The sequence below is a fragment of the Muntiacus reevesi genome, chromosome 3, assembly GCF_963930625.1.
Source record: "Muntiacus reevesi chromosome 3, mMunRee1.1, whole genome shotgun sequence".
NCBI lineage: Eukaryota > Metazoa > Chordata > Mammalia > Artiodactyla > Cervidae > Muntiacus > Muntiacus reevesi.
This window is the reverse complement of record NC_089251.1, coordinates 129,356,552-129,381,404: the sequence shown is the minus strand read 5'-3', so window position 1 is coordinate 129,381,404 and position 24,853 is coordinate 129,356,552. Positions and strand designations below refer to the sequence as shown.

The window sequence follows — 24,853 nt, the reverse complement described above, 5'->3', positions numbered from 1 at the left end:
TCTTATTTCCAAATAATGTCATGTTTTGAGGTACGGGAGATTAAGACTTCAGCATATGAATTTTAGGGGGACAGGATTCAACCCATAAGAGTTGTCAAGGCTTATTAATCTATCCTTCAAAATATCTCTCTGACATGTCCTCTTTGACTCAAGTTCAGGTCCTTGTGTGGGATGCCACACTATTTCAGCAGTCTTTATGGCATGTTTCCACCCTTTTCCCAGTCTCTAGTCCATCCTTACACAGAAATGTGAGATTGCTCTTCTTAAGCTCAGCTTGCATGGTGTCAGTCCCTTGCTCAACAGACCTTCAATGGCTTCCCATTTTCTATCAAATTATATCATCCAAATCATATAACCTGCTCCTCTGATATAAGAACTAAACTTACCTTCCTTTAAAAAAAATACCCATCTTTTTCTCCCCATTTTCCTTCTTAGAAAGAAAAAGGGAAAGAATAAGGAGGATATATGGGTGAGTGGCAGGAGTTGCCCAGTCTAATGAGAATTAGGTACAAATGAATGTGACTGGTCTAGTGTTGGGTTTAGAAACATTTCCTGAACACACCAAATAGAGGCGGAGAGGGAAAAAATAGCAGCATGACCACGACCCTGTGCCATCAAGAACTAGTCACTTAACTTCTCTGGGTTGCTTAATTGGATGAGTTGTGTGGCCAAATCCCAGTTCTTCAGAGGAACAAAATCTTGTTATCTGCCCATGTGCTTACATCTGGGAATGTCAAATGAGTTTGAGAGTACCTTGAAAGTATAAAGCTTTGCAAATAGGACATTCTGGTGTTTGACTGGGCTGACTATGAATGATCAGATCACTCACTCCCCTGTAAGATTTTTAAGCTACCATTACTTTGCAGACAAAGGTCTGTCTAGTCAAAGCTATGGTTTTTCCAGTAGTGAAAGTTGGACCATAAAGAAAGCTGAGCACTGAAGAACTGATGCTTTTGTTTTTTGGGTTTTTTTTTTTTTAAGAACTGATACTTTTGAACTGTGGAGTTGGAGAAGACTCTTGAGAGTCCCTTGGACTGCAAGGAGATCCAACCAGTCAATCCTAAAGGAAATCAATCCTGAATATTCCTTGAAGGGACTGATGCTGAGGCTGAAGCTCCAAAACTTTGACCACCTGATGTAAAGACTGGGGTGATGCTGGGAAAGACTGAGGGCAGGAGGAGAAGGAGCTGACAGAGGTTGAGATGGTTGGATGGCATCACCAACTTGATAGACATGAGTTTGAGCAAGCTCTGGGAGTTGGTGATGGACAGGGAAGACTGGGGTGCTGCAGTCCATGGGGTTGAAAAGAGTCAGACATGACTGAGCAACTGAACAACAACAAGCTACCAGGAGCAAACGGGAAAGAGTCAGCAAAATATCATTTAACGTGTGTACACTTTGATTGTAGCACCTGTGTGTTGATTTTTCAGAGCACGAAGAGTAGGGCAGCCCTGGCAGGGGCTATAATACTGGAGGTAGAGACCCTCATAAAACAGCAGAGTCCAGGCCCGTCCAGGTTGGTGATGCCATCCAACCGTCTCAACCTCTGTCGTCTCCTTCTCCTCCTGCCTTCAATCTTTCCCAGCATCAGGGTCTTTTCCAACGACATGGAAGGATGGGCAACTGGACCACACAGCCTGGCTGGATATGTGTAAAGAAGGCTGCCATTCCAGCTGTGGTCCCACCCTGACTGTCCTCACTTGAGGAATGGTCGCTGGAAGGAAAACAAGACAGAAGCACTCTCCAGCAGCACTGGGGAGCTGTGCTGTCCTCACCCCAGTCACTGTTCTGGTCCCACCTCTCTCACATCCAAACCTGACCCATCCTGCCTCAAGGAAAGTCACAGAGCGTTCGCATTAAAGTCACTTTATTGATCCAGGTTTTGATCATCCTGGAACTGCCCCTCTGAAGGGCAATGGGGAGGGCACTGGGGCAAAGAGGCTTCACATGAGGTCTCAGTCAGCGACAAGGTTGTGGCCCACAGTGGGGGGTGACTCAAAGAAGCCCTGAAACCAGAAACAAAGGACCGGAATCAGTACGTGGGGAGGTGGCCCCTCTCTCACCTACTCCTCCTCCAGATGCCTCTATAACAGCCTGATTTGAGTCAGCCCACAGTGACTCAGCCCATTGATTGAGGACCTGTCACCTTTACTCCCACACAGAATTCATCAAGCTCTTGTCCTGTGATTTTCCCTTGGGCTTGGGCTAGAGAAGAATGGCAGTGCCTTATTTGCTTTCACAAAAGCTCTCCAACAACTTGTTCTTCAAGGTGGATCTGTCACTCAGCTGTGGCTGTGTGGACCCAGCAACCAATCCAAGCTTTGGAAGCCCGGCTGCCATCCTATGAGTGGGAAGTGGTTTCCTAGGAGAGCATGAGGGCTAAAAGCCCCCAGAGGTGCAGACCGCCTCTGGAGAGCCAGCTCCATAGCCAGCATCCTCATCTCCCCTAGACCAGGTTGATCAGCTCCTTACAGGCCTCTCAGTGTTCACTGTCACTCTGCTTATAATCCATCCCCAATATCACTGGAGTGGCTTCTTAATATCATACCACATTATAATATCCCCCGTCTCAGAATCTCCCAGTCAACTTGCCACTACACTTGGAATCAAATCCTAACTTTCACCAAGATCTATGAGCCACTGTGTGGTCAACCCTGGACCTATTTCTATAACCTAATCTTCTACCACTGACTTTCCCATCAGACATGTCATGGTATCCTTGTCTCCAGACATTTTCATTGTTTGTTCTCCTCCTGGGAGGTCTTTCCTTCATATCTTCTGTTGGTTACCACCTTCTTGTAATTTAGGTCTTAGTCCAAAAAAAAAAAAAAAAAAAAAAAAAGACTTTTGTCAACGTGGAGAAGTCTGATGTCTAGGGCAGACTCATGCCCACTGCAGTGTCTGAGCAGAAGGAAGGATAAGAGTTGTGCAATGGAAAGGATTAAGAATCAGGAGACCTGGGTCCAGTCTTGGGTCTGCCAATAACCTCCTATGCAGCCCTGAGTAAGTCACTGGGCCAGCCTAGGCCCCAAAGTCTCAAACGTAAAGATAGATGGGAGGGCTAGACAGGTGTTTTCAACCTGGATTCTGAAGAGTTCAAGTCTCCTAAGGAGGTAACCCAGAGTCTTGCCCAGGTGACTTGTCCAGGGTAAAAAGTAGAGCAAAGTCAAGAATTGCTGAAGGCTTCTGGACTCTCTCTCTCCTGTTCATCCAAAGAAGCTTTGCTATCACTTCCTGTATCAGGGAGTGTGTGGAGAAAAGGAGGACCTTTTACTCAATATTGAAAACTCTGCAGTTTCCCATAAAACTCAATGCCAATGAATGATTGTATAGATCATCACATCCTTAGAGATGCCTGGAACCTGAATCATGCCCCCAGTCTCTTACATGGATGCTCACAAGTAGTCTGAGAAAGGCAGGAAAGTGAGGGTACCCTTCAATTGGGAGAGATCTTTCTTTAGCTTCTCTGTTCACAGCCCAATATCCATTCTCTCCTTTGCACTTGTCTCCCTCCTTTAAACATGTCCTCGGCAATTCCACCCTCCCCTGAAAAAGCAAGAGCCCCTCACCTTGACTGGGTTGGCCACCTCACGTTTCAGAGCCTTTGAAACCGCTTTGGAGGTAAAGCATTGATCTTTGTTCACCTTGACCATTGGGCTCTGTGAGGAGGGAAGCCAGGAGTCAAGAAGGAGGCAGGAAAGGGTGCCAGGGCCCCAGAGAAAAAGAGATAGGACTCAAAGTCAGGGCTTTAGAAGTCTTAAGAAGACACATGAGTCTCACCTTGGGGAATAGGAGTCGAAGTTTCTCCTCTTGCTTGCCCCTAGAAGAGATGAGGATGACAAATGGGACCTAGGCTGGCTAGAATCCCTCTCCTCTGCCTTTGCAGGTGTCACTAATGGCTCATGGAATTTTCTCCTGCAGATCCCAGACAGGACCTCTGAATCATTCACAGAGTACTCCTGGCAGCTCTTTCCTGCAGTGTGAACACCCATTCCCTCCCTGCTCCATCTCTCCACTGCACAGCATGGGCTGACCATAAGCTTCACACACCTCACCCCCGTGGTTTTGGTGGGGAAGGTTGCTGGCCCACTCCTCACACATGGATCCTCAGGATGGAGTTTGCTGGTGTGACCCATCTTCTGGGTCATCACATCCTGGGTCATATCATCCTTCCAGAACAAACCTGCAGGGTGAAAGGATGTGGTAAATTAACACCTGGGATGCTCTGACTGGCCCACTCCAGGGATCAGAGTAAAGTAAACACTCCCCCTTTCCCTCAAAGTAAGACAAAGGATCACAATTTGTGGAGAGAATTAAATGAGATGTCACATAAAAGTTGCTTAGCACAGTGCCTGGCATGTAATAAATATTCTGCTAGGATTAGGACTGTACTGTTCGCAGACTCACTTGATACTATTGTGAGGATTGAATGAGATTACAGATGTGAAGAGTACTGTGAAAACTCTAAGTCAGTGAGTGATTCCCAAACTTCAGGGTACATCAGAATCTTCTGCAAGGCTTGTTAAAACACAGATTGCTGTTCTTCCGTCCTAGAGTTCCTGATTCAGGAGGTCTGGGGTGAAGGTCATGAATTAGCATTTTTAACAAGTTTCCTGGTGATGCTCATACTACTGGTTTGATGATGCACTTTTAGAACGTGCTAAGGCATTATACACATGCTAGACATCAGTAGTGGTAGTAGTAATATGAATTCTGGCCAGATTTCCTATCTGACTCTTCCCTCATTCATGAAACTCTCCTCTAAGAAAGGGTCAACCATCTGTCTTCAAAGGACTCCCCACTCCCTTCCTTCCTCTTTTGTATTTGTCATACAATTTGTTATGCTTCCTACTCAGAGGCCCAAGTGTGTGCGTGTGTGTGTTTTCCTGGCTGAGAACTTAAAGATTCCTGGTTCTGGAAAAAATCTGCTAGTGCTTGGGATTGGGGCTAGTCCCAAGGAGTTAGATACTGTCCTCTTCTAGGTGCTTCTTCTAGAAACCTCTGTTGGGCCCTTCCAGGATGTTTGAGGGCAAACAGCCTGCCCTTCCAGGTCCACTCCCATTCTGCTCTCTCTCCATTCTCCATGAAGTGAACATGACAGAAAGAGCCAAGTAGAGACATTAGGGGAAGAAAGCCAGTTCTCCAATCAAAAGCCCCTCACTATACCTCCGTATGTGACAAGCCTCAGCCTTTCTTCTCTAGCTCTTACTCACCATGCGGCATAATCTGCTGGAGTGAAACTTGCAAGTGCTTGAAGACCGGGGTGGTAAATCTTGGGAGGGGCCAGAGGTGCCCCACTCCTACTTGGCTCTGACCATCTGAGGGCAAAAAAGTGGTGTGAGAAAGGGGCTTGACAGAAGCCTTCCAAATTCCAGTTGAAGAAAAGCAGCTTCCTTCCATTATCACCCCTGTGATTCAGGTTCAGTGGTCCCTGTCCTCTTCACCTGACTCCCTCCTCCTTCCAGGTCCCCCTTCTTTTTATTTTTCCCTCCACCCATCACAACCTTCCCTGTTTGTTAACCTCTGCACTTCATTCACTTTTGGTACCAAATAAGAGCCAAGTTTACAGGCAAAGAGCAGTCCATGGAGGGTGAGGTAAGCAGACACTCAGAAAGTCACACACATAGAATGGATAATCAGGTGAATAGGTAGGGCAAGGAAAGCAAGGGAATTGCATTCAGGGAAGGCTTTAAAGCCTGGAGGGGACCGAAAGGGACTGGAGGATGACTCAGCGGTAAAGAATTGTTCCATCCCTGAGTCAGGAAGACCCCCTGGAAGAGGAAATGGCAACCCACTCCAGTGTTCTTGCCTGCATAATTCCATGGACAGAGGAGCCTGGTGGGCTATAATCCATGAGGTCACCAAGAGTTGGACAGAACTGAGTGTGTGAGCACGCATGAGCACACACGCATGAGGATTGGAGAGGAGTCCTGAAATCTTTAGAGGAAGAAAGTATTGGTATGCATAGGTTTTGAGCATCTAAATCCTTGTCCTGAAAGCTAAAATTTGCCCAACTGGGCATAAGAGAAGGTGAGGGGGGCGGAGATAATCCCTAATGATATACATACTTTTTTCATTCCAAATAGATGGGGTAAGATTGGAGCCTGGTTTTTTTGTTTTTTTATTGTTGTTTTTTTTTTTTTTTTTTTTTTTTTGTTGTTCTTGTTTGCTTGTTTCTTTTGGTGGGGGGGGGGGGGTTGTTTGTTTCCGATGGTGGAATTACCGCGATTCATTATGGAAAGGAAATTCTCTTCCCCATTTAAATAGATGCTATTATCATTTCCCTGGCTCTGGGAAGGAGGAAAACGTCATGCTGAGAAGGAAAATAGCTTCTGGAAGGAGCGATCGTTCTCTGGGGCTGCGTTCCCAGAACCGGCAGGGAAAGTGGTGACCGGGACACCCTCAGTCAGACCTACAGGGGCACCTGGCGCTGTCCGCGGTGCTGAGCGGTGGCCAAAGCCTGGCATGGAGGAGGCTCTGCGCTGTAAAGAGAGCTAGGCATCTCTAAGAAGCTTGCGGGTCCTACCCTCTCCCCACCCCCACCCGCCTGGCCTCCTCCTACAGGTTTTCGCGAATCCTCTGCACCGGCCTCTAAACCCAAGAATCGGGCGAGGAGAGCTGGCTCCAGCCTAGGAGTTTGCGGCGTCTGCCCGAAGCTCCTGGTGCTGGAATCCTTGAGTCTGCGCAGTCGGTCTCTGGCTGCTCAAATGTGAGTCAGAGATGGTCTACCCGGATGGCGCAGTGGAGGGGGAGGAAGAAGATGGACCTTTCCTGCCTCATCCTCTTTTGCCCCAGTCTAGCCCTCCCATTCTTCCCGGAAACTGGATCGCAAACACCAGGCTCCAGGGGCTTACAAAGAAGCCTTGGCTCATCCCTCGGCCCAGTCTTCTCCCTGGGCCAGGATACCCGCGGTCCCTGCTCCTGCTGTCCAGAGAGCCTGGCCCCTGACTCTGCCTGAGCCATAGGAATCTCTTCCTCCGCTCCTCGGCAAGTCTTGCTTCTCTTGTGGTCGCACAGTCCAGTTTTACTTCCCTGTGCCCCTGTGTTTTTCCGTCCTTCTTCCTAATCCCCAATCTTCCCCTGAGTCAGCTTCTCTTAGGTCCAGATCCCATACACCGAGCCCCACTCCAAGCCTGCGCGTCCTTCTGCGCACTTTTCTTACTCCCCAGACACATTGTTTTCCTCCGAAGTTCCTAACCTTGAGGTCCCCAGACCCACTTCTCTCAGAACCGCTCTCTGGTCCTGCCCGCACCCCCCCGCCAGGTTTCCTCCTGACCGTGACCACTAACGTCGCTGCAGCCCCCCAGGGGGCTGCTGAGCAGCAGGAAGCAGACGAACAGCCAGAGCCCCCGGAAGCTCCCGGGCCACAGCGGGCGCTGCATCCTCCCGGGTTCGCTGCGCTGGTTCCCCACCTAAGTCGAAGAGATGGCAGACAGCTGCCGGAGGGACTGCGCAGGGCTGTTGATTCCCACCCGCTGGCTAGCCAGACTGAATCCACACAACCCTCCCTTGGCAGCTGGGCCAATCGCTGGCGGGCCCTGCCGCTGCCTACGCCTACCCAGCCCCTACTTCTCCTACGGGCCCCACAGCCACCCAAACCTACTCCTAGGAGCCCACTCCTCTCTTAATAAAACAGATCCCAAGGACTACTGCCTCTACTTCCAGTCCCAAGGTTGGAGAGAGGGCTTGCATATAAAAATGCAGGTGTGAAATATACCTGCTTCATAGGTTTGTTGTGAGGATTAAATATGTACAGCAACTGGATAGCTGGCATTCAATGAAACTAGTCTATTTTGATTTTCTTGATACTTACTTCACCCTTACCTATCTTAAAATCTCCAACCATCATGGGTTTAACCTGCTAAATATATGCACAACTATCTTCTCCACATCCACTGCCATCGTCCTGGTTCAAACCACTGTACCCATTTTAATAGAGCTATTGCAATAACTAACTACTGAGGTAACTAACTGATCCATAGCTTCCACACTTTCTTAGTTACAGGCTAATATGTGAGCTTCCTAAGCTCTAGACATTTGAATATCTTTTTCATTAAGCTTAAAATTTTATTATGAAAGTTTTCAAATATTAGACACGAGAAGACTCAAATGAGTAGACTTAAAACATGAATATTCTTATCACCCAGACTTAACAGTTATTAAGATTTTGTCACAGTTGCTTCTTTTCCTTGCTGAAGTATTTAAGAGTATTTTACAGATACCATGACATTCCACTTCTAAATAATTTAATATACATCTTTTAGAATTAATTATATTTTTCTACATAGCCACAATACCGTTATGATACCTATGGTAGGCTGAATAATGAACCCCAAAGATGTCCACGTCTGATCCCTGAAACGGTGAACATGTTTCTTGACATAGAAAGCGGGACTTTCCAGGTGTGATTAGCATTAGAAGATGGTTCACTTCAAATGGGGAGAATATCCTGGATTTTCTGAGTGTGTGCAACATCATCGCAAAGGTCTTCACAGAGAGAAGCAGGAGGGTTAGAGTCAGTAGTGGAGGATATAACATTGGAAACTAGAGGTTGGAGTGATTCAAGGAAGGGGCCACAAGCCAAGGAATGCAAACAGCCTCTAGAAGCTGAAAAGGTAAGATTGTGTTTTCTCCCTTTAAACCTCCAGAAGGAGCAGAGACCTGCTGACACTTATTTTATCTTTAAAAATATTCATTTATTTATTTTTGGCTCTGCTGGGTCTTGATTACTTCTCGTGGACTTTCCCTAGTTGCAGAGAGTGAGAGTTACTTTCTCGTTGCAGTGCTCAGTTTTCTCATAGTGGTAGCTTCTCTTGTTGTGGAACATTGGCTCTAGGCATCTGGACTTCAGTAGTTGTGGCACATGGGCTTCATTGCCCCGTGGCATGTGGAATCTTCCCAGACCAAGGATCAAACTTGTGTCCCCTGCATTGGCAGGCAGAATCTCAACAACTGGACCACCAGGAAGTCCAGACATTTTAATTTTAGTCTTCTGACTTCCAGACCTATAAGATAACAAAATTGTTTTGGGGCACTCAGTTTGATTTGCTGTGATTTGTTACACCAGCATTTGGAAATCAACACAATGTCTAAAAATATTTACTATTCCCTAATTAACACAATTCTCTAATACTTTCAGATGCGTGTGTGCTCAGTCGCATCCGACTCTGCAACCCCATGGACTGTGAGCCCACTAGGCTCCTCTGTCCATGGAATTTTCCAGGCAAGAACATTGGAATGTGTTGCCATTTCTTTCTCCAGGGACATCTTCCCAACCCAGGGATCGAACCCATGTCTCCTGCATCATCCTACACCAGCAGGCAGATTTTTTATCACAGAGCCAACTGGGAAGCCCCAATACTTCCAGATATAACTACTTTAACAGATTAATGTTTTGTGAATATTTTCTCCAACTCTGAGCATTTCATTTAAATTTTTTAATAGTGGTGTTTTTTTTTTGAAGAGCAAAATGTTTAATTTTGAGGAAATTCAATTTATTAAGTTTATCTTTTATGGCTAACGCTTTTTTTTGTTCTTGAAAATGTTTGCCTACCCCAAACTCACAAAGATTTTCTTCGAAGTGTTTGGCAGACCACATAAAATCAATCAGAAAGCATTCTCTCTTTTGTTATGCTCTGAAAGAGTTTTGATATTATTTTTTTAAAGAAAAAATTAAAACTATCTTTATTGATAGATGATATGATCTGGACACAAGTTATTTTATTCTTTAAATTTTGTATTAACGTATAGCCAATTAACAACATTGTGACGGTTTCACAACTGTCACAGTTGTGAAAGGACTCAGCTACACATATACATGTATCCATTCTCCCCCAAACTCCCCTCCTGTTCAGGTGCCAGGTAACATTAAGCAGAGTTCCATCATGTATTATACAGTAGATCCTTGCTGGTTATTCATTTTAAATAGAGTGGTGTGTATATGTCCACCCCAAACTCCCTAGCTATCCTTCCACCCCAACCCTTCCCCCTGGCAACCATGTTTGTTTTCCAAGGCTGAGTCTTTTTCCGTTTTTTAAGTAAGTACATTTGTATCTTTTTTTTTTTTTATTTAAGATTCCACACATAAGAGAGGTCATACCGTATTTTTCCTTCTCTGTCTGACTTACTTCACTCAGCATGACAATCTCTAGGTCTATCCATGTTGCTGCAAATGGCACTATTTCATTATTTTTTATGACTAATAGTCCATTGTATATATGTACCACTGCTTCTCTATCCATTCCTCTGTCAATGGACATTTAGGTTGCTTCCATGTCTTGGTTATTGTAAACAGTGCTGCAATGAACATTGGGATGCATGTATCATTTTGGATCATGTTTTCTTCCAGATATATGCCCAGGAATGGAACTGCAGGGTCATATGGTAGCTCTGGGCTTCCCAGGTGGCACTAGTGGTTAAAAAAAAACAAAAACAAAAGCTGCCTGCTAATGCAGTAGACCTGAGATGCAGTTTCAATCCCTGGGTCGGGAAAACCCCTTGGAGGAGAACACAGCAACCTACTCCAGTATTCTTGCCTGGAGAATCCCATGGACAGAAGAGCCTGGCAGGCTACAGTCCATAAGGTTGCAGAGTCGGACATGAGTGAAGCTACTTAGCACGTGTGCACATATGGTAGCTCTATTTTTAATATTTTAAGGAAACTCCATACTGTCATCCATAGTGGCTGTTCCAATTTACATTCCCACCAACAGTGTAGGAGGCTTCTCCACGCCCTCTCCAGCAGTTTCTGTATGATTGGTATTATTTTTCTGAGTGTATGGAGTTGGAATTTCTTTGTGAGTTTTATTACAATTTTAATTTCTTTAGCTATTCAGATATTCTACTTCTTTTCACATCTCTTTGGGAAACTTGAATTTTTCAAAAAATTTATTCACAATATTTAAGCTATCACATTTGTTAGCATAAGGATATTCATATTTCTTTATTATCCTTTAAATAGCTGTAGATATTTGAAGTAATTTCACTTTTTAAATTCCTGATTTTGATACTTTGTATTTTTCTGCCTTTTTATTTATCAATGTAGCTAGAGATAAATATTATTGATCATTTTCAAGAACTGACTTTTGGCCTTATTGCTTTTTCTCTATGGTTTGCCCATTTTATTGATATCCATTCTTTATTATTATTTCCTCCTATTTTTTTGAGTTTCATTTATTATTTCCTAACTTCTTGAGTTGGTAGCTTAGGTCATTGATTTAAATGTTTTCTTCTTTGCAATAAAGGCATGTAGATCTATACATTTCCCTTTAAGCATTAGTTTTTCATGTTTTGACTATCAATAATTAATGTTTTCTGATTTTCCTTGTGACTCCTTGGACCCATGGATTATTTAGAAGGATGTTGCTATCGGGGATTTTTAAAGGGTTTTTGGCTATTTGTTTATTTTTTAATTAAATGTGGCCTGAGAACATGCTTCATATGACTTAAAAATTTCAAAAACAGGCTGTCCTGGAACTGCCCCTGTAGATAGCAAGGTGGCTGGGGGGGAGGACAGAAATGCTTCAATTAGCTGCAAAGTTTTGCTTGGAGAAGGAAATAGTTCAAAGAAACCCTACAATGGTAGGAAACGTGGGATTCTCAATTTCTATGTATATGTGCTATATCACCCCCTCTGAAATGTAAATTCCTCCTCCCCCAATAAAGGACAGGTTCTAATAACAGTCCTGATTTGCACAAGCCCTGAGGCACAGTGAGTCAGCACCTGCCCCACAAACTGGCCTCACCTTGGCGTCTGTGTTTGATCTTCTTTCCAGCCCCTTGATTTCCGCACCACCCCTCCCCCGCCTTTTTTTAACAGCTAGTCAAGGACCCTCACCTGGAAAACAGCAGATTCTTGCTCGCAGACTTTACACCACAGTAACCAGTTCTTATCATGGGGCTCAGTCACTCAGAGCTGATGTGTTACCCTAGCAACCGATCTGGGCGAAGGAAGCACAGTTGCCATGGTGAAAGGAGTCAGAAGCTGCTCCCTAGGTGAGTGTGCGGGTCTGGATTCCCCCTGAGGCTCAAGCTCCTCTGGGTAGAATTCACAGCCAGCTGGAGGTGCTCAGCCTTGTGCAGTTGCCCAGTCCAAGCCTCCAGAGCATCCCTTGAGCTGAGACAATACTTCTTAGCAGATCTATCTGTTCTACTCTTGCCCTCTCAGTACATTCTCCAACAGTGCCAGGATAGTCTTTTAAAATTTTTGCATCATCATTCTATTCATTTCCTTGAAACCTCTGGTGATTTTCTTCTGCCCTTTGTGTAAGAACTTTACTATGACATACAGGGACAGGAGAAAATGGACATCTTAGCTCAAGCAGAGATAGAAAATTTGCCCTTCCTCCATCTTTTTATTCTATTAAGATCCTCTATGAATTGGACGATGCCTACCTGCATGGGTGGTCTTCTTTACTTTCTCTCTCTCTCTCTCTTTTTTTTTTTTCCGACTGTACAGGGTCTTTATTGCAGTGCTCAGGCTTCTCTTGTTGCAGGGCATGGGCTCTAGAGCATGCAGGCTCAGTAGTTGCAACACTAGGACTCTAGTTGCCAGGCACAGGCTTAGTTGTCTCAGGGCATGTGGGATCTTAGTTCCCTGACCAGGAATTGAACTTGAATCTCCTGCATTGGCATTCCAGAGAAGGCAATGGCACCCCACTCCAGTACTCTTGCCTGTAAAGTCCCATGGACAGAGGAGCCTGGTGGGCTGCCGTCTATGGGCTCGCACAGAGTCGGACACGACTGAAGCGACTTAGCAGCAGCAGCATTAGCATTCTTTACTCAATCTACTGATTTCAAATTCAGTCTCTTCCAGAGACACTTTCACAGGCACACTTAGAAATACCATTTTCCTAGCTGTCTGGGCATCCCTTAGCCCAGTTGAATTGACACAGAAAATTAATCATCACAGTGAGCAACTGGAGTGAACCTTGCTGGGGACCCCTGAGGGTCTGTGTAGAACTTATTTCAGATCGACTCCCACCAAGGGAAGGATATACTAGAGCATTTAACCACTAAATTAAGTCCTTAATTGGTTGAGGGCAGCCTCAGAGGGTGTTAATCCCCAAATATTTCAAGCCTGTCTTGAGCATAGGTAGGCAAATTCCCCAGGCATTCCAGAAAATCCACTGGATGAGAAGAAGCCCATGCAGACACCCTCCACCTGCAGCTACATGTAAGCACAGAGACAGGTCAGGGGACAGGAAACAAGGCTTCTACGGGGTCAGCTACATAACTATTGTATGAATCTATGACTCTCTTACCTCACTAGCCTTCAACTGCCTTGAGGCAGGAACCATACATTGCAGTGGCCAGACACAGTGAATATATGATGGGAAAAAGCAAGGTGGGTGATTGGGGTCAACCTAGTTAATAAGAACTAGATATAGAGAAACAGGCTGAGGGTTATGTTTAGCTATGTCCTTAGATGTGAGGATAAGATGGGTGGACATGGTTGGCAGCATGTTTAAGCCTGTATTACAGAGTCACGTGGACTACAGGGAGATCAAACCTGAGTATTCACTGGAAGGACTGATGCTGAAGCTGAAGCTCCAATACATTGGTCACCTGATGCAAAGCCGACTCAGTGGAAAAGACCCTGATGCTGGGAAAGATTGAGGTCAAGATGAGAAGAGGGAAACAGAGGATGAGATGGTTGGATGGCATCATCGACTCAATGGATATGAGTTTGAGCAAACTCTGGGAGATGGTGAAGAACAAGGAAGCCTGGAGTGCTGCAGTCCATGGGGTCACAAAGAGCTGGACACGACCAAGCAACTGAACAACAGCAACAACGAGAGGAGTGTCTCTTCATTTCGCTGGGCTATGTAAGTGGGTGAGTTCTATGGTCTGAAATCCTAACCCCAAAGGTGATAGTATTTGGAAGTGGGGCCTTTGGGAGGTGATTAGGTCCTGAGGGTTGAGATCTCATGAATGGAATTAGTGCCCTTATACAAGGGACCCCAGAGAGACCCCTTGCCCTTCTACTATGTGAGGTTATAGCAAGATGGAGCCGTCTGTAAACCAGGAAGCAGGCCCTCACCAGTCACCTGATCTGCCAGTGCCTTAAGCTTAGTCCCCACAGCCTCTAGAACTTCGGGAAATAAATTTCCATTGTTTGTAAGCCACCAGGTTTATGGTGTTTTGGCATAGAAGCCTGAACAGAGTAAAACAGCGGGCTTGATACTTTCCAGTGTGCTACCATTTGTGAGGATCGAATGAACTGAGTATGAAGGTGCTTTGAGAAATTATAAAGCCCGAGGCATGGGACAGCTGGAGTTTGGTTGGGCTGATCTCCCCGCTCCCAGGGGCAAACTGGCCATAGGTATCAACCTGCTGAATGTGCAAAGCCTTGACCGTGTTATTCCCTGTGTGATTTCTCGGGGTCTAGTGGGAAGACTTTCCCTCCACAGAAGGAGGGCTGTGGGTGGGGATGGCAGCTGTTCCAGCTACTCTCTACCTTGCCTTTTACCCGCCTCAGAAATGGTCTGTGGGAGGAGGAAGCGATCTGAAACCAGGCCTTCAGTGCTCTCCACACCCCATGCCCTGTGTTTGGATCCCACTTCTCTCACCTCGGAGACTCTGATCAATTCTAAACTCCACTTCCTGCCTCCAGACAAGCCTGTAGGAAGAGTTTGCTTGAAAATCGGCATGAATAATCCAAATTTGGGTCAGCCTGAAACTGCTTCTTGAAAGCATCAGGGAAGGTGTGGGGGTGGGAGTCTTCCCCTGAGGCTTTAATCAGCTGCAAAGTTGTGACTCAGAGTAGGGAACAGCTCAAAGACATCCTAAAATGGGAAGAAACTAGGGATTTTAAATGAATGCCATGAGGCAGGTGTTGCCACTTCCTCCCTCACCCCCCCTCACCCCCAACCAAATTCAGAAAAATTCTCAACAGTCGTCTAGATCTGAATAAGCTCTAGGACTAGTGACTCAGGAACTGTCAGACTGCAGCCCCTTCCCTTGTCCCCATATCTAATCCCACTTCCTTCTGGGGATTTTCCATTAGACACAGGGCTGGTCCATCCCCTGAGCCCAGAGGAGATTGGCAGCTCCTTGTATACCAACTTGGTGGAACCATGGTGACCAGTCTCCACCACGGGGTCAGTCACAGAACCACTGATGAGGTGCAGCAGCCAATCCAAGCTAAAGAGGCCCAGCTGCCATGAAGACAGGGATGGAGATCAGTGTCGTTGAAAAGGGTGAGGGGCTGGAGCCCCTCTGAGGTGCCGGCTGCCTCCAGATGGAGCCCAGCTAGAAGACCCCCAGCAATGCTGCCAAGGTACCAATAGATTCCACCTGGATAATTCACTAGCCCCACACAGGTTACTTGTCCCTACTCTTCTCTGTTTCATAATCTGTTTTCCACCAGCATCAATGTATCTTTAGAAAATGCTTGTATTTTCCTATGCCTTTCCTTTGAAATCCCCTGATGATTTCCCACTGCATTGTGAATAAAGCCCAAAAGCTGACTGAGCAGTCCTGGGCCTCATGTCAAGCTGTTTTCCTAAGAGCCCTACCATCATCACAAACCTAAAGGCAACTGTACTTGCAATTCTCCCTGGCTTAGGGGCTCTTCCTCCAAATCTCCACTCTCTACTGAAAGTGCTATTCTTTCAGTACACACGAGGGCTGTTTCCTTGTGTCATTTAAGTCAAACTTTAAAGAGTCACCTTCTCAGGCTGTCCTTAGTGTGAAGATATCTGAGGTGTGAAGCAGCCCAACCTCTACGGAGGGGTCTTTTCGAGGAAGGGTGCAGCAGCTCGGGGGAAGGCTGGGACTTGGGCTGGTCCTGCCCCACGCTTGCCCGCTCAGCTTCTCAGCTATGAAGATGGATGGATACCTGCTGGGTGGGCAGGTATCTGGGCTCCAGAGAACTCAAGGGTCCCAGGGAGATTGGACTTCTTCCACACCACAGAGGAGAGCAAGGGGGAAGCCGAATGCGACAGGCTCTGGGTACTTCACTCCCATTTAAGGACAAAAACTTCTGGTATAGTCACACAATGTTTATGGATGGAGGGAGGAGGGGAGGATTAGGGTCATGTCATACTCAAGATTTTCTTAGAAAAGCAGAACCTGTATGTGTATATATATATATATATTTTAATTTAGGAAAGCTCTGAAGTAGATTTCTGCACGCGCTTCAGGCTCTGTTCCTATGCTTGATCTTACAGAGCTCCGGGCTCTTGGAGGCCCAGAGCCCCAGCATCCCACCGTTGATGAAATCTGAAGGTGAGACGAAGAACACGGGGCGCCCTCTAGTGGGGAGGGGCAGAATCTCCCTTAGAATCCGGCCACCCTGGCAGGCATTTTTCATCGTGGTTCAGTCGCTCAGTCATGTCTGGCTCTTTGGGACCGTGTGGACTGCAGCACGCCAGGCTTCCCTGTCCTTCACCATCTACACATTTTTCACACATTGTCTTTAGTCCTCACAGCCACCTCTGGGAAGGTTGCCGTTACTACCATCCCCATTTCACAGCTGTGGAAGAAGGGACTTGAAGAGCTTCGATAATGGGTCCCAGGTCATAGCTGGCAGTGGCAGAACCAGGACTGGGTTGGCTCTGTCTGTCCTGAAAGTGCTATTCTTTCCCATCCTCCAGGCCCTCTCTTTCAGAAGGCTCTCCATCAGGCTCAGAGGAGTCCTGTCTCTCCGTATCAACCAACATTCACCCCCTCCTGCCCCCTGCCTCCCTCTTTAAATGGGCTCTTGATGGGCTCAACCTTCCTGGTAAGGTTAGGCCGTCACCTGCGGTGAGGCCTTGGGTGGGGCCGTCCATCTCTTGGTTCAGGACCTCCATCCGAAACCACTTCCGAGTTCATGCTGCTCCCAGTTCACCCTGGTCCCTGGGGTCTGAGGGGAGGCAAACCCGGAGTCAAGGGTGAAGATAAAATGGTCAAAGAGCTCAGAGAAAAAGACAGGAGGCTCAAATGAAGAATTTCAAAATCCCTGAGTGAACCTCACCATAAAGAACAGCAGCAAATGGGTGCCAGGCTTCCCCAACCCTCCCTTTGCCAAGATCACTAATGGGTCACAGAGTTGCCTCTGACTGAAATCAGGCAAGCCTTCTCTTCATTCTGTTCACTGGATTTCTGACAGCTCCTACCTGCAGCCCTGACCCTCATCCCCTTCCCAGTGCTCTGCCCACCATTCATGTACAGCGTGGACAGAGCACAGCCCTTCCCACACCTCAGTCTGGTGGTTTTGATGGGAAAGGCTGCCGGCTCATCCCTTGAGCAGGACTCTGAGGCAGGGAGCTGGGCATGCGCTCCATCTTCTGAGTCTTTGCATATTGAGTGACATCCTGGTGGAAGGATGGAATGAGTTGACACTTAGGATAGATAGTCTGATGGGCCCAGCCCCAAAGCCAGAGTGTGATAAGAATTTCCGCCTTCCCCAAAGTGCATCGGAACCTTAGGGCACTGGAGACTGGCTGGGGTACAGGAGTTTGCCTTCTGTCCACCTCAGTGCTTGAGTCCCTGTTCTTAGTATTGAATAGCTCTGTGATCCTGGAAAGCTTTAACTTTCCCAGCTTCAGTTTTCTCATCCATGAAATGACTAACCTCATAGGGTTGTTGAGAGTGACAGGAAGTAGTGTGTTGAAGTTTCTTAGCACAGTGCTTGACACGTAATAAGTGATCACATGGCAAATTAATAGTGATGCTGTGAGAAGCAAATGAGGCTGAGGATGTAAAGAGTGCTTTGAAAACACTAAACATTACTTACACACTAGACACAGTGGTTATCAGCAGTAGTAATTCGAACTCAAAACAGAGCTTCCTTCTGAACCCTGCAACATGAAACTCTGCTTCCAGGAAGGCTCGTCCCCCACTCTCCATGTCCATCTTTCATGTCTTCTATTTGCTATACACTCAGAGCTGCCCAATTCCCAATTCTGAGTCCAGGATATGTGCATGGTGTGGGGGAGAAGTTCTGGCTGGGGACCCCATGGTTTCTGGCTCTGGAGCGCTTGGACAGCACTGCAGACTGGGCTAGTCCCAAGGAGATGGATGCAGGCCTCTTCCAGGGACATCTAGTTGCCTCTACCACGCTTCTGTAAGGAGTCCAAGTAAGAGCAGCTGCCCCGTGAAGGCTGGGAGAACACTACCCCCGTCTCGTCCAGGGTCTGGGCAGGTGAGGCTCCAGGGGTGGGTGTGATGAGAAACCCAGGAAAGGAGCTTTTAATTTAGATTGGAAGTTCCCTCCCTGCCTCTATAGCTAACAGGTCCAGCCTCCCTCCTCTAGCTCTTTCGGTCTCTCCTTGAGGCACCAGCTGCCGGGGCACACCTTGTCAGTATTAGGTGGTCAGGTTGGCAACCTCTTGTTGGGGTCTGGCCAGCTGCACGTCCACCTGGCTCTGTCCCTCTAAGAGCACAAGAATGGCATCAGCAGAGACCTTGGTCAAAAGCCTTCCAAAGGTCCGGGTTGCACAGGAGAAGCACGTTCTCTACTGTCACTCCCAGATCGCCTCCCCCTCCCCCCATCCGTGCTCTCCCTTCACATCCATCCTCTGTCTCTTCATCCTCTGGGTCTCACTCACCCTTGGCCCAGACTTGCAGGTGAGAGCAGTCTTTGGACAAACTGTAGACCTGTAGACCTGTGGATGGACAAATGAGCAGAGCCCCAGATGGCTACAAAAACCGAATAGACAGACCAACAAAACAAAACAAAACAGGGTAGGGATAGGAGGAGAAATTAAGCTGCTTCCTGGGAGGAGAGCTGGAAAGAGTTCTGGAATCCTTGGAAGAGTAAAAACATAGAACTTGGTTTCATACAGATAGGACTGGCAAGTCCAGGTTCTTTTCCTCAAAGCCACAGTATACAATGTGTGGTATGAGCTTTCTACTACACAGACCCTCTTCAGTCCAAGTAGATGAAGTGGAGTGGAGGAGAAGCCTTTTTCTTTTCCTTTTTATCCTGACTCTCTCTCCTTCTCCAGTTCACAAGCATATCCTAACACTGATACAGAAAGGTGAAGACTGCCATAAAAAGACAACCCAGTTTCAAAACAGAGAAAGAATCAGAACAGACATCTCTCCAAAGAAAATATTCAAATGGCTAATATGCACATGAAAAGATGCTAATATCATTAGCCATCAGGGAACTGTAAATCACATCCATGATGACGTACCACTTCACACCCAAACAGGTGGCAAGAAGCAAAAAGACAGATAATAACAAGTGCCAGTGAGGATAAGGAGAAACTGGAAGCTTTATACACTGCTGGTGGGAATGTAAAGGGGTGCAGCTGCTGTGGAAAACAGTCTGGTACTTCATCAAAAGATTAAACACAGAGTTACTGTTTAATCCAGCAATTCCCCTCCTAAGTACACCCACAAGAGAAATGAGAGCATTATGTCCACACAGAAACCTCTGCATGAATGTTCACAGCAGCATTATTCATAATAGCCCCAAAATGGAAACCTAAGTGTCCATCAACTGATGAATGGACAAATAAAATGTGGTATATCCACATAATGGAAAATTATTAATTAATAAAGGGAAATGAAGTTCTGGCACATGCTACAACATGGATGAACCTTGAAAACATCCTAAGTTTAAAAAAAAAAAAAAAGCCAATCACAAAAGGTTGCATATTGTGGGATTCCATTTACATGAAATGTCCAGCATAAGCAAATCCAAAGAGACAGAAAGTCAGTTGGTAGTTGCCTAGGACTGGAGGATGGGGGCTGAGAGAAAAGAATGGATAGTAACTGCTAGAAGTTACAGGTTTCTTCAAGAAAGGGATGATGAAAATGTTACAAAATTGATTGTAGTGATGGTTGCACAACTCCATGAATATGGTAAAACTACTTAAGTGGGTAGATTATATCTCCATAAAGTTATTATTTACAAGTCACCCTTAAATTTAGTTTAACAAAATGGAAGCGTTATATCTTAAAACAACTTTTTCCAAACTTATCTTCTTGGCTTTCTCTTTTAGGCTGATTCATGTATTTTATCTAAGTAAAATGATTTTTAAAAGAAACTTTGCCACTGTAAATGGAAAACCAGAACCCACTGACATAGATTGAAAGTAATTAAGAAAAAAAGAAAAAATTAAAAATGAAAGAGAGGGAGCCGTAAGGTGGCAACAGAAGGGGCTTGGGGAGGGGAGTTGGGCCTTTGAGGTGGAGGTCCCAGGGCTTACAGGTAAAGGAGGCAACCTGGGGCACAGTCCCTGCTCTCACCAGCACTGAAACCCTGGGCCAGGCGCTGCGGGGGCTGGTCTGGAGGTGGCTGCTAGCTGGGAACCAGATCCCACCTGCGGGAAACAAAGAGCTCCTATGCAGCAACTAAGGATCCCACAGGGGCAGTGAAGAAGGAAGATCCCAGGTGCTGCAGCTAAGAGCCAGAGCAAAGAAATAAACAAGCAAATTAATTAATTAAGTTAAATTTTAAAAACCTGTTACTGAACTTGCATCTTAGCTGGTTGCTTGGAGTACCTGACAACTTGCGCTGTGTTGCAGGAGCCTAGAATCGTGTCTGATATACTGTAGTTCTCGGTGAGTATACTTACCTCCTTAAAAGCTCTTAATAAGCCCCAGAGGAGCTTTCTAAAATTCGTCTTGAAGCTCCTCACTCCCAGGTTTAATATTCCTCCATGGCTCTGCATTACACTTTCCAGTAAACACTAAACCCTGTAAGGCCGGCAGTATCTAGCCTCGCCTTCCTCTCCAGACAGTTCTCTCCTCTCCTTCTCCGTGTTCCAGCCTCAGCAGCCTCCTCTCCATTCTTTGAACGCCTGAGCTCTTCTCAAAAGTGACCTCCCCTGCCCTGCAGCTGCCGGACTCGCCGGCACCACGGGTGCGGCCGCCCTGCTGCGCCTGTGCCGTTGGGGCAGAGAGGAAGCGGCTATTTCTACGCTCAGTGCTCAGAACCGTGGGCACTAAGAATGGTTTGTAGCCGGACATCACCGAGGGAAAAAAAAAAAAAGTGACCTCCCCATCCTCCACCCTCTTTGTTTCCCTGTAGATCCCACCTTCTCTGAGAAGCCCTTGAATTTTTCTTCTCCCTGTAATCCATTATTATTTCATTTCCTTAGACACTAATCACTCTTAATAATGACTAATTCCTTTGTTTCCTTGTTTGTTGTTTTGTCTCCACTGGAGTGTAAGTCCCAAGAGGGCAGAGGACATGTTTGTTTCATTGATACATCCTCAGTGTCTACCTACCTGAGTGAATGAATGTTCAATATTTGTTGAATAAATGAAAGAGATTTTGGGTCTAGAGACCCCTATGAAACTTCTCTGCCTCAATGTTCTCATCTGTTCATTGGGTACCTCATGGTGGTGACTGAACATGAATTGAAATGACTCTGTGAAAACATCCTCTTGTAAGAATACATGGTGAGTTGATTTCTGTTTCACTTCAGCTTCACCCTCCCTGGGATTCTCAGACCTCAGCCCAAGCCCCATTAGTGGGTGAACAAACTGGAAGCCAAGAAGGTCAGGCCCGGTGTGGTGAAGAATAAGGAGCAGAACTCAGGAGTTCGGCTTCACAGCTCATCAGGGAGAAGCAGTGAGAGACCCCAGCTCATCCAGGAGAACAGAGGCTGCCTCCTTCCCTCGTAGCTCAGTTGGTAAAGTATCTGCCTGCAACACAGGAGACTCATGTTCAACCCCTGGGTGGGAAAGATCCCCTGGAGAAGGGAATGGCTATCCACTCAGTACTCTTGCCTGGAGAATTCCGTGAACAGAGGAGCCTGGTGGGCTATAGTCCGTGGGACTCACAAAGAGCCAGACACAACTGAGTGACTAACACTTTCACTTTCACCCTGATGGGGCAAGGAGCCCCTGAATGATCTGCACCAAAGCTGGACTGAAGCAGGCCTCAGCTTTGGAGGCTCCTAGGAGCTTCCTGCCTGTGGGTCAGTTTGGCTGAGAGGCGGTGAGTGACGCATTGGCCGCTGATATCCTCTTGGATATCTCAGCAGGAGATACTACCATTGTGTTGAGGTCTGCAAGACCCAGGCCATGCCCTTTGTCAGGGAACAGGGTCTTCCTTCAAGGACATAATCATGTCTGATGGAGATCTCCTGAAAAAGAGGAAGCTTTTCAGAGCTGGATCAGAATTAGGAGGGTATCTGGATGATGAATAGCCTGGATGATGAAGACTATTTAAGGGGGCTTCTCAGAGACTTCCCTAGCGGTTCAGTGGTTTAGAATCTGCCTGCCAATGCAAGGGACACCGGTTTGATCCCTGGTCAAGGAAGATCCCACATACCACGGAGCTATTAAGCCCATGCATCACAACTACTGAGCCTGTGCTCTAGAGCCTGCAAATCACAACTACTGGAGCCTGCATGTCTAGAGCCCATGCTCTGCAACAAGAGAAGCCACCGAGATGAGAAACCTGAGCACTACAACACAGAATAGCCCCCGGAAAGCAACGAAGACCCAGTGCAGTAAAAAAAAAAAAAAAAGCAGAAGGGCTTCTCATAGCATGTGTGTGTGTATGTATGTATAAATGTGTACCATACACATGTGTGTTTATCTGTTTTTATGTATGTGGAGACCTGTGTGTATGTGGGAGAAGATATTTGTGTATATCTATATGTGTATGTACCAACATGGTCTGGTATTCCCATCTCTCTAAGAAAGACCATCTTACCTGTCTCCTGAGAAACCTGTATGCGGGTCAAGAAGCAAGAGTTAGAACTTTATATGGAACAACTGATTGGTTCAAGATCAAGAAAGGAGTACGTCAGGGCTGTCCACCGTCATCCTGTTTGTTTAACCTACATGCTGAGCACATTATGAGAAATGCCGGCCTAGATGAGTTCCAAGTTGGAGTCAAGATAGGCAGGAGAAACATCAACAACCTCAGATATGCATATAATACCACTCCAACGGTAGAAAGCAAAGAGGAACTAAAGAGCCTCTTGGTGAGGCTGAAGGAGAGTGAAAGAGCCGGCTTAAGACTAAATATTAAAAAAACTAAGATCATGGCATCCACCCCCATTGCTGCATGGAAAATAGAAGGAGAAAAGGTGGAAGTAGTGACAGATTTCTTCTTCTTGGGCTCTAAAATCACTGCACATGGTGACTGCAGCCATGAAATCGGAAGACGATTGCTTCTTGGCAGAAAAGCGATGACAAACCTAGACAGTTGAAAAGCAGACATTACTCTGCTGACAAAGGTCCATATAGTCAAGGCTATGGTCTTCCCAGTGGTCATGTACGGTTGTGAGAGCTGGACCATAAAGAAGGCAGAACGCCAAAGAATTGATGCCTTCGAATTGTGATGCTAGAGAAGACTCCTGAGAGTCCCTTGGACAGCAAGGAGATCAAACCAGTCAATCTTAAGGGAGATCAACTCTGAATATTCACTGAAAGAACTGAAGCTGAAGCTCCAGGATTTTGGTCATCTGATGTGAACAGGTGATTCATTGGAAAAGTCACTAATGCTGGGAAAGATTGAAGGCAGAAGGAGAAGAGGGCCTCAGAGGATGAGATGGCTGGACGGCATCACTGATGCAATGAACATGAACTTGGGCAAACTTCAGGAGGTGGTCAGGGACAGGGAGGTCTGGCATGCTGCAGTCCATGGAGTCACAAAGAGCTGGACACAGCTGGGCGACTGAACGAGAACAACAACCATATGCCAGTGTATGTGCATGTGCAGTGTATTTATTTGCATTCACTATTTATTGCTCTATTACTGTGTAACAAAATCACCTCAAAGTTTAGTAGCTATGACAATAAACACCTATCTCACACAGTTTCTGTGCACTGAGAATCTGAGAGATTAGCTGGGTATTTCTGGCTCAGAGTCCCTCATGAAAGTATAGTCAAGATGTCAGCCAGGGCTATATTCACCTGAAGGCCTGACTGGGCCTGATCCCCTCTCAATGGGGCTCACTCATCCGCTGGCAACTTGGTGCTGGCTATTGGCTGGAGGCCTCAGTTCCTAGCCATGTCAGCCTCTCCATCTGACTGCTTGAATGTCTCTACAACACAGCAGTTGCCTTCCTCTAGGAGTGACTCGAGAAAGAGGGAACAGGCAGAAGCCACTATGTTTTTATAACCTAGCCTCAGAAGTCACATACTATCATTCTATCACATTCTATTGGTCACACAGACCAACCCCAATACATCGTGGAAGAAGAGGGCACAGTGACCCAAATAATAGGAAGTAGGATCCTTGGAAGAATCCCACCACACCATCCATCCATTGCACTGGGTACCAAGTGCAATGTGTGCATGCAGGATTGTGTATGGCATTGTGTGTGTTTGTGTGTGTATGTGGGTTTGTATAAATACGTATATAAGTTTTGTGTGTATGTGGATGGATGAGTATATTTAGACATGCTTTATGGCAAATAGATGGGGGAAAAGTGGAAACAGTGACAGATTTTATTCTTTGACTCCAAAATCACTGTGGACAGTGACTGCAGTCACGAATTTAAAAGACATTTACTTGCTCCTTGGAAAAAAAGCTATGGCCAACCTAGACAACATATTAAAAGGCAGATATTACTTTGCTGACAAAGGTCCGTCTAGTCAAAGCTATGGTTTTTCCAGTAGTTGTGTACATAGGTGAGAGTTGGATCATAAAGAAGACTGAACACCGAAGAACAGACGTTTTCAAACTGTGGTGCTGGAGGAGACTCTTGAGAGTCCCTTGGACAGCAAGGAGATCAAACCTGTCAATCCGAAAAGAAAGAAACCCTGAATATTCATCAGAAGGACTGATGCTAATGCTGAAGCTCCAATACTTGGGCCACCTGATGAAAAGAGCTGACTCATTTTAAAAGACCCTGATGCTGGGAAAGATTGAGGGCAAGAGGATAAGGAGGCGAAAGAGGATGAGATGGTTGGATGGCATCACCGACTTAGTAGACATGAGTTTGAG

The 24,853-nt window shown here is 46.2% G+C and overlaps 1 protein-coding gene and 1 non-coding gene across 2 annotated transcripts; one reads left to right on the top strand and one right to left on the bottom strand.

Annotated features, from left to right (window-relative positions):
* Nucleotides 1-1,955: 1,955 nt before the first annotated feature.
* On the bottom strand, nucleotides 1,956-7,382 carry RESP18 (regulated endocrine specific protein 18). Its single transcript, XM_065927644.1, has 6 exons — nucleotides 7,277-7,382; nucleotides 5,214-5,318; nucleotides 4,051-4,183; nucleotides 3,781-3,820; nucleotides 3,570-3,659; nucleotides 1,956-2,006 (listed from the first exon to the last, which is right to left on the bottom strand). The coding sequence occupies exons 1-6, from the start codon at nucleotides 7,380-7,382 to the stop codon at nucleotides 1,956-1,958; spliced, it is 525 nt and encodes a 174-aa protein (XP_065783716.1).
* Nucleotides 7,383-20,778: 13,396 nt separating this feature from the next.
* LOC136165836 (small nucleolar RNA SNORA43) lies at nucleotides 20,779-20,912 on the top strand. Its single transcript, XR_010662802.1, has one exon. It is a non-coding gene; the product is annotated as a small nucleolar RNA SNORA43 (small nucleolar RNA).
* The last annotated feature ends 3,941 nt before the right edge of the window (nucleotides 20,913-24,853 follow it).

Coding starts and splice junctions, on each gene's coding strand:
- RESP18 (XM_065927644.1), bottom strand. CDS start 7,382: ATGCAGCGCCCGCTGTGGCCCGGGAGCTTCCGGGGGCTCTGGCTGTTC. Junction 4,184..5,213: donor CCAGCAGATTATGCCGCATG/GTGAGTAAGAGC, acceptor TTCACCCTGCAG/GTTTGTTCTGGAAGGATGAT. Junction 3,660..3,780: donor TTCGACTCCTATTCCCCAAG/GTGAGACTCATG, acceptor CCCTCCTCACAG/AGCCCAATGGTCAAGGTGAA.